We start from the raw sequence: 8,738 nt of genomic DNA, 5'->3' as shown, positions 1-8,738 counted from the left end.
TTTCCTGTACCACCTGGCTCAACGACACTGGACTCGTTGGCGAAGCGCACACTTAATGATACCTCACTAACCAATACACAAAGGAGCTCTGCAGCTCTTCAAAGAGGCTGCTTTTAGCTGCCTCGTGGAGAAAACATCGGATTGTGATTGGCCCGTGGCGAGAGACGTTTCCCCGAACCGTCGCGCCTTTTGGACAAGGCGCCGAAGAGCCGTCGCGCACTGGGATTGGCGCCGAATATTTGCGGCGGCTTCTGATTGGTGCCCAAGTTTTGTTCCCGATCTAAGCCAGAGCATGCACATTGACCTCAGTATTCAACCACCGCACTCGAGCTCACCCTCGCAGTACCACTTATTGAACGATGAAGGTTATCCTCCTTGGCTTGGCGGCCGCTGCGGTTGCCACAGACCAAACCAACCGTGCGACGTATGGTAAACAACCTGCCTATGGCGCGTACAAGCCCCCGTCGCAGCCCGCCTACAACCGTCAACCCAGCTACAACCAAGATGGCTACGGCAAGCAGCCCGCCTACGGCCACAACGTCGACGACAAGCAGCCGGACTACGGCTACGGCAAGCAGCCCAGCAATGGCTACGGTGACAACCACGGCTATGGTGACTATAGCGGCGACATCGAGACGGCGCCCATCTCGGACGAAGACCGCTTCCGTCGCTTCTACGACAACCTGAAGATCTGCAAGGCCGAGAACGCGCTCGAGAGCTGCATCATCTCGTCTGCGTCCCGCGCCGACTGCATGAGTGCGGCGCGCATCAAGCAGTGCACGTCGTCGTTCATCACGGGTCTCTGCTCCGACTTGGAGACGACGACGACCAAGGCGTTCGACAACGGCTACGTCAAGTGCTCGGCCGACACGTGCACGGACGCGGCGCTGGCCGACTCGCTCCTCGTGTACAACAAGCTGCTCCGCGACGTCAACACGGCGCTGGACGTGACGCCGCAGTTTGACCAGTGGTCGTTCACAACGATCAAGCTCGCCCTCGCGAGCACGCGCAACCACGCCGACTGCGTCATCAAAGGGTTCCTTAACTACCTCGACGGGTGCGCGGCGTCGTCTGAACTGCCCAAGCGCGACCTTGTGTGCCTCGACGAGGCGCTCAACAACGGCAAGTGCGAGTGGGGGCGTGAGACCGCGGACGGCTGGAACTTGGCGCAGTTTCTCAAGACGTACGGCCAGGTGGCGTTCAACAACGTCGTGTCGTCGATGCAGCACCGGTTCGGCGTCTCGAACGAGCGTGGCATCGACAAGGCGATCACGGAAGTCCTTCTCAGCGTCATGCAGGAGTCGACGCAGGTCGTCCAGACGGTCAACACCAAGTACGACTTTACAAACAAAGTGACGTCGGTCGACGTGTGTGCGGTGACGCTGCCCGAGTACCAATTGGACGCGGAAGACGGCACGGACGTTAGCACGGTGCTCTTCCACTTTGCCAAGACCGAGCAGGACGCGTTCAACTCGCTCGTGTACGGCGAGACCGTCTACGACAACCGTGCACCGGACGACACGACCAAGGTCAACTTGTACGACAAGTGCGAAACGTTTTTGCGGAGACGAAGAAGGCCTTTGTCCAAGGCAAGGGCAAGGACTGGACGTGCGTTACTGGAATCACGTTCCCGATGCGCATCAATGACGACGGCGACGTCGAGTGCATGTCGACGGACGGCAAGAACTGCCTGTCGGAAGGTGAGGATTGCGAGGCCAAGATCACTGCCATGGACGACGCCACCTTGAACCCGTTGGCGTGCGGCGCCGACCACGACGCCGAGCATGGCTTTACGGGGTACCTCGACACGACCCACTGGTGCAACATTGGCCGCCGTGAGCTCGGCAACCAGGGCGACAAGTGCTTTACGTACAGCGGGTACTCGATCTTCTTCCTCGAGTCGGGCGAGACGCAAGATCTGACGCTTGAAGCGATCCCGGAGTCCCCGAGACGTGCCGCACTGCGTCGTGGCATGAGCCCAAGTCGTGCAGCTCTCACTTGACGCAGTGGCAGATGCACGTCGGCTGCTGCAAGAGTTACGCTACCGTTCTTCAGGAGCTCCAAGACACGTGGGCCGCCAAGTATGAGAGCCGGTACGAGACCGACTACCACTACCGCGGGTACAAGCCGACCAAGAACGCGCCGACAGACGAGCACTACCGCACGCTCTTGGAAGAAGACACCCTCTTGGAAGAAGGCGGGTACAGCAAGGCGCCGACCAAGCCGACCGTGGTCTCGCCCAAGTACGACTGCAAGAACGCTGCGTACGAAGCCACGATCTTGTCGCGCGCGGCCGAAGTGACGAAAGACACTTACTTTGGACAGCTCACCGTGCGCACGGGCGATGCCTCGACGACGACGAACGACATTGACAACGTCAACAAGGCGCTCAACGAAGAGCTCGAGGAGTGGTTCCACCGCTGCACCAAGCTGCACGACGACTACGGCCACGAGGTCTCCACGTGGTGCCTCTCGATCCACGAGTTCTGGTACCCCAAGTGCACGGCCACACCCACCGACACGTCGGTCGCGTGCCCGACTGCGATCCAGGCTTGGTACGCTGCCCACCCCGACGCGGAGGCCCTCCCACAGCCAGCATCCACGTACGGCGCGACGCACAATGACGCGGCGACGCCTGTCTACGAAAACACCGACACCGTCTACTCTAACCACCGCCAGCACACGTGCTACATGGCGGCGAGTCCGGCGTACGTCGACGTCTGCGACTCGCTCCACGTCAGCTGGGACATTGCGACCGTCGTGCCGATCGTGAGTACCAAGTGCTTTCCGCAGTCGTGCGTCCTCGCGCAGCTCTCGCAGTGCATGGACATTCCCGAGCCGACATACATGGCGATCGGGTACGACTATGTCGCGGAGCCGACGGACGACTACAACGGGTACCGCCCGTCGAGCTACCAGCGCCCGTCCAGCTACGCCACGTACAACCAGTACTCACGGGCGACCTTGCGAGTGCGTCGACAAGCTCGTCGTATTTGGCTACCTTGGGCTTTGTCGCAGGTGTTGTCGTCGTTGTCGTCGCGCAGGTCGTTCTTCGCAAGCCAAAGGCGGCCGAGGCAACGTACAAACTCGTATAGACAAATTCTATATAAAGAACTATCGACAGTATAACCCTTAATGTCAATGCACACTTTACAATTGCAAACCACAATCCTCTGTCGGCGTCTCCAATCGAGTTGAGGGTAACAGGTGCGGGGTGAGCTGGTAGGGACTTTTGAATGCGAAGCGTTGTATACCGGTGTTTGCGACGACGGCGCGTTGGCCTAGACAAAAGTCAACACGCGACCGTCGCTGCGCTGCGGTGCGCAGACTTTTCCCGGGCCAACGCGCCGTCGTCGCCTTCTGCAGCCTTCGCGCGCTTTCACATTCGCACCTAATCGGAAAGTTGCGTGAATTTCAGTCAAGTGCTCCGTCCTACAAAATTGTTTAACTTTATTCAAGTATATCGTCCGGCGATGTGACAGCACTTCACAGGAATTTATAATTCGCACTTAACAGGACGCATTTGGCGCGATATGATTGACTCAGACTAATATAACTGCTTTTTATTGGTCAAATGGCTTGATATACAGCCAATGGGTTGGCCAGAATGTACGAATTAATCCCCTGGGATGCTGGTACACCACTTAAGAGCATCTCCACCGGTACCCCGTATCCTGCTCTGGCTCTGGCTTTTACAGTGTGATTTCTCCCTGTATCGCCGGATACAGCGCGCTAAAGAAAAAATGCCCCACCTGTCGCCCTGTAAAAAGATGCAGGGAGTCGCGAAATGTATAGCTTCGATAACTACGAACTTCGTCTAGATATTCGATTTTGTATTTATTTTTTGACTGGTATACAAACAGCAAGTAATTTAGAGTTTTACAGGGTAAAAAGCCAGAGTGGCGGCGAGCCCTGCATCGCGCTCCAATTTGCCAATTTGCAGGGACCTCGGCCAATTTTTGCTCCTCCCTGTAAAAATTATACAGATACAGGGCGATTTACAGGGTGGGGCGTTTCCCCGGTAAATTTTTGAAATTTTAAAGAGCCAGATAGAGATAGCGCGGACGGGTGGAGAAGCTCTAAGCACGTAAACGTTCCTACCAGGATAAAGAACAGGTATGGCGCTGCTTAGACAGCCTAAACAGCGACCAATGTCACGATAGAGGTTGAGAGACGCCGCATTCGTCTCAGGTATCTTCAACGATGATCTCCAAGAATTGATGAGTATATTCTCACAGGAGGTGTTTTTGAATCTTTGCTCGCACTTGATCATTTCACGCCCCCTTTCCACCTGCCTTGCATGCTTTTGCGCTGTTAAGCTCGTGTTGTGTTCTCGCCTGGGTTGAGCCTTGCGCAGTGCTACTGCTAAGTCTCTTGGAGGTCAAGTAAACCGAGGATGGCGTCGCTGTCTCCCGCCCACGTCTTAGATGCCTCGTTCCGATTCACGTTTGGAGCCGCCACCACACAAATCCAGCGGACCACTTGACGCCGTCACGAGAGTCATCAACTCGACCAGCATAGTCTTGCCCAGAATGAGGATTGACGCTCCGATGTTGCTCAAGAAGCCTCACAGATCCGGCGCAGAATTGAGAGGGCTGCATTGACAACAGGAGGCGTCAGTCCAAAAGTACATACTCTGGCACATCGACCGCCGCACATTTCTACACTTTCAACGCACATTTGTTTCCGTTCACCGCACTAGTTCTTACGCCGCTCTACCGCTCAATCAACGCTACGGTGTATATCATCTCGGGCCACATTGCTGCGAGCAGTGACCTCATCGACGTGGGAGCTCCAAGAAGAGTGCACAATCTGGGCCAACAGCCCATGCTCGTTCTACACGACAGCATCTCTTCTTGTCGTCGGCATTATTGGCATGTGGAATGGCTGCCAACGGTAGCTCGCCACGATACTGATTTGGCTGGATATGCCGGCGCCACGTTTTGAAACCGGGCGGTTTCACTTTGTGTCGCATGTCCTTTCTGCGCTGCATCGCGTCGGCCACGTGCTGGCGACTCGTGCTGGCACTGGTCGTAGCCACGCTCGCACAGAAGAACAATGCAACGACCCAAGCCAACGAGTTTGTCGTACGGCGCTGTAGCAACTCTCGGTGCATCATGTGCGCTTGATAGAACGGCAAGGTCCGCAGCGATGGCATCGAGTACGCGTCCTTTGACGGTACGTGCTTGTACCATCACCACGGAAATCTTATGGTGCGCCTCGGTCAGTACGCCCCGGCACGGCGCAGGTCGTGCTGACGTTTGCGCGCAGCGACCTCCACGGCCGCGTGCCCCCCGTGCTCTTGCTCAAGCACGGCAGTCTCCCGACAACAACCGACTACGACGTTCGCTTCAACGGCACGTCCGAGTCGTACTGGCTTGCGCAGACCATTCCTGACCTCCGCGTAAGCCCTTTGTGTGCAGAACGGCTTTAGATGTCGCTCGTAGCTCGGTCGCTACTTTATTGGTGTCTGGGGGGGCGCCCTCGAGAGCTCGATCATGGACTTTGGCATGGGCCCGACCACCAATGTATGGTATCACCTCGTTCTGCAATTCCAAGGGTGCCTCGACACGACCCACCTCGGTGCGCGCATCCGAGTTTAGATGCAAATTGCACGATGTGCCATACGCTAGGCTCCGAGTGTGCCTACTTTGCTTGGCCCCTCGTGGCCTTTGCACCAGAAGAAACCAGCGCCGTCGTCAACGCCGCCCAAGTTGCAAGCACCTCCTTGCCAAGTGCGAGCGGGTGCTTTGACCCGAACCAGTTCATCGCGTTGTATGCGCTCACGCTTACGCCCGAGGCATCCTTCGCCGTTGACGTACGTCCGATGACGAAAAACAGATGGTGTCGAACCGATGCCTAGATTTCCCTCGCCAAGGCTCCGGGAACACCCCAATCGTTCTTTTATGCGCTCTTCCACGACCGCGCCAACCCGCTGGATGCTTCAACAACGGCATTCCTGAGCGGTCAGGGTGCCCTTGGACGCCGCAGCTACCGCATGAATGTTCTGTCACCCCCCGAAGGGTCGTCGGACGGTGCTTGAAATGGAAATGTCATCCGAGTGCTATAGGGTGTGGTACCTCTTGCTCTACCTCGACACCCCCGACATGACGCTTTGTTCCAACGCTCGCGGTGTCAAGTTCAACGTCACGTACACCGTCCAGGTATTCTCTCTCCTTATGCGCGCGACCAACAAGAAACGGTATATGATTTCGTGGATTAGGGTTGCACGGCTTCCTTGACCACTGTAAACGACTGCAACACCGACTGGGTCCAGCTCGACGAAATCATTGTCAACCCAACGCGGTCTCTAAGTGTTGTCGACCGATGGTACATGGCAAGCAACCCCGTGGTTTCGGTGCCCGTCACAGCGTCGACCTACGGCTTGGTTTGCGCGCCTTCGCACCAACGAACGACTCTCGAATGCAGTGTGTGCTTAGGGCTACACCATGCGACTCGCACCCGATATGGCGGGAACCAACCTCCTTTTTCACGTGATTGTACCGGCAACCTTTCCCATCGCATCGCTCGTCATGCTCGTCGGGGTCGACGAGTATCCGTCCGAGGCGCGCTATGCATATCGCTTGGACGGTGCCCAGGCAAGTGTGACACGTGGCGTGTCATCGAGTGTCGGCAGTGCGCTCACGAGTGAGAGCAAATTCGTGCAAGACGAGGTCGCGGCCGTCCATCGAAACGGCTCCGTCACGCTCTCGTGGCCCCCCCTGCGCTTCCCCCCGTCGGCACGTGGTACATTGCGGTTCAAACCACACACTCGACGTATGTTCCTGATTGATTTGCCCATGGTATCCATCAATATCTAGACCGTGGACGCAAGGACTTGTGCTCCAAGCCCAAGGCTGCAGCGACGACATGTGCGGAGACTCTGGCTACTGCGTCACCAAGACGACGTACCAGGGCCTCGTGTATTCTCGCTGTGTCTGCGCGTACGGTTATGCCGGACCGTTCTGCGATACAGTTACCATTGTGGAAGAGCAGTGGCACGGCTGGTTCCTCGTCATCACCAACGTGGCCATCGTCCCGGCGACCGTCGCTGCGATTCGGCGCCATCTTTATGGTACACTGCGCATGAGAATGTAGCATGTCCGAGCATTTATGTAGTGGAAGCGGTGCTATTTGGAGCACTCGGTGTCGCGTCCAGTTTGTACCACGCGTGCGACCTCAACTGGTTTTGCGCGCTGCCGTTTTCAGCTCTCCTGGTACGCTTCCAGATCTGGAGCCGTCGCACACACGTGCAAGTAGAGCCTCGACTTTGGCCTCTCGTTCAACAGCATTCTGCTCTGTGTGTTTCACCTCTCTGGCGTGAGTCCCCGTGCCAAGGTCGGTTGAAATCCTAGTTTTGAAGCTCATGGACAACGGTGATGGTCTAGGCCATCGCCCAAGTGGTCGGTGGTGTCATGCTCATCGTTCTCCTTGCCATCAACCCCACAGCGCCCATCAACCTCGTGCTTGTCGGTTGCCTTGGTGCTGGCCAGCTCCTCATCGCGTGGACAGGCTACGTACGTACTCATTTGCTGCGTCGTAAAATCCATGGCTGATCCCGATGTATGCAGTTTGTGATTGCAGCCTACCGAACGCGCTGGCGTGTTTCGTTCTACACGTACGACGAAAGAGCTAACGTGCGAGGAACTGACATGTCGCATAGCATCGGCAAGCTCTTTGTCTTCAACAGTGACAACTTTAACCTGCGAATGGTCGGCCTCGGATTGATGCTCTGGCTTGGAGCGCTGCTCTGCTGGTTCTTCAACTCGTCTCCGTCCTACTGGCTGGTACGTGAACGATGCGCTCTTGTTGGTACGACGCTTCTCGTGCGTAGCTTCACTCGCTCTGGCATCTCTGTGCCATGTCGGCGGCCGGTGCCTTCGTTGTCGCCAAGCGCGCAAGCACGTATCGCATCATTGACAGCAACGGTGCCGATCTCCTCCGCGCACTGCCGGAAGCCAAGCCGTCGATGCGCAACGTACTGGTGGCGCCGCTACCGACCACAAATTCCGAGTCGCTCAAGGACACCAGTGCATCGTGCATCCTTGTCCTCGACGCGTAGCGTTCGTTTTCCGAAATGCACTTCGTATTTACGCATCAAGAGACTACACCTGGAAAGGCAGTTGGACAGCTACAACCACAAAATGGCATGGCGTACTTGTACGGCGGTAAAGGCTGGATAACAGCGGTGCAACCACGCCGCGTTGGAACACAACACTGCCAGCCATACGACGTTAAACAGATCCCGTGTGGCTCATCATGGGCGTGTCAGTGGTGTCCTTTAATGAAACAAACTTATTGATGGGAGTAGGACCTGCACATGAGTAACGGGTTTTGCAGTCGCAATGCAGTATAACTTTCCCTTATACGGCCTAGGATATACCTAGCGCGATGCGCAGTCATTGCAACTACGTCATCAATCGGCGAGACTCAAATTGCAAGGCATAAACACATTGACCATTCATGATAGAGTTACTGAAAGAAGGTGCTACGACCGAGCTTAGCCGAGGCGGTACGCTTTCCCAATGTCGCGCGTGTTGCGGGCCTTGAGCGCGACTTGCGCGACGGCGACAACGACGACACCCGCGACAAAGCCCACGGCCATGAGCACCGTCAACGACGGGCCTTCCATGCCCAAGGTCGCCCGTGAGTACTGGTTGTACGTGGCGTAGCTGGACGGGCGCTGGTAGCTCGACGGGCGGTACCCGTTGTAGTCGTCCGTCGGCTCCGCGACATAG

At 56.8% G+C, this 8,738-nt stretch overlaps 2 protein-coding genes across 2 annotated transcripts; both read left to right on the top strand.

Annotated features, from left to right (window-relative positions):
• Nucleotides 1–359: 359 nt before the first annotated feature.
• Nucleotides 360–3,095, top strand: SPRG_16895 (hypothetical protein; the record flags this gene model as incomplete). Its single annotated transcript, XM_012356197.1, has 4 exons — nt 360–1,608; nt 1,701–1,941; nt 1,992–3,018; nt 3,045–3,095. The coding sequence occupies 4 exons, from the start codon at nt 360–362 to the stop codon at nt 3,093–3,095; spliced, it is 2,568 nt and encodes an 855-aa protein (XP_012211587.1).
• A 1,878-nt stretch (nt 3,096–4,973) lies between these two features.
• On the top strand, nt 4,974–8,062 carry SPRG_16894 (hypothetical protein; the record flags this gene model as incomplete). The annotated part of the gene is made up of 16 exons (XM_012356196.1): nt 4,974–5,087; nt 5,133–5,178; nt 5,229–5,404; nt 5,448–5,583; nt 5,634–5,818; nt 5,864–6,024; nt 6,071–6,164; nt 6,224–6,388; nt 6,441–6,757; nt 6,822–7,075; nt 7,120–7,217; nt 7,261–7,338; nt 7,389–7,517; nt 7,572–7,618; nt 7,664–7,787; nt 7,835–8,062. 16 exons carry the CDS (start codon nt 4,974–4,976, stop codon nt 8,060–8,062), a joined length of 2,352 nt encoding a protein of 783 aa, XP_012211586.1.
• Between the last annotated feature and the right edge of the window lie 676 nt (nt 8,063–8,738).

The sequence above is a fragment of the Saprolegnia parasitica genome (genome assembly GCF_000151545.1).
Source record: "Saprolegnia parasitica CBS 223.65 unplaced genomic scaffold supercont2.398, whole genome shotgun sequence".
Taxonomy (NCBI): Eukaryota; Oomycota; class Saprolegniomycetes; order Saprolegniales; family Saprolegniaceae; genus Saprolegnia; species Saprolegnia parasitica.
Note: the sequence above shows the minus strand (reverse complement) of the source record. Positions and strands in the feature narration are given on the sequence as shown.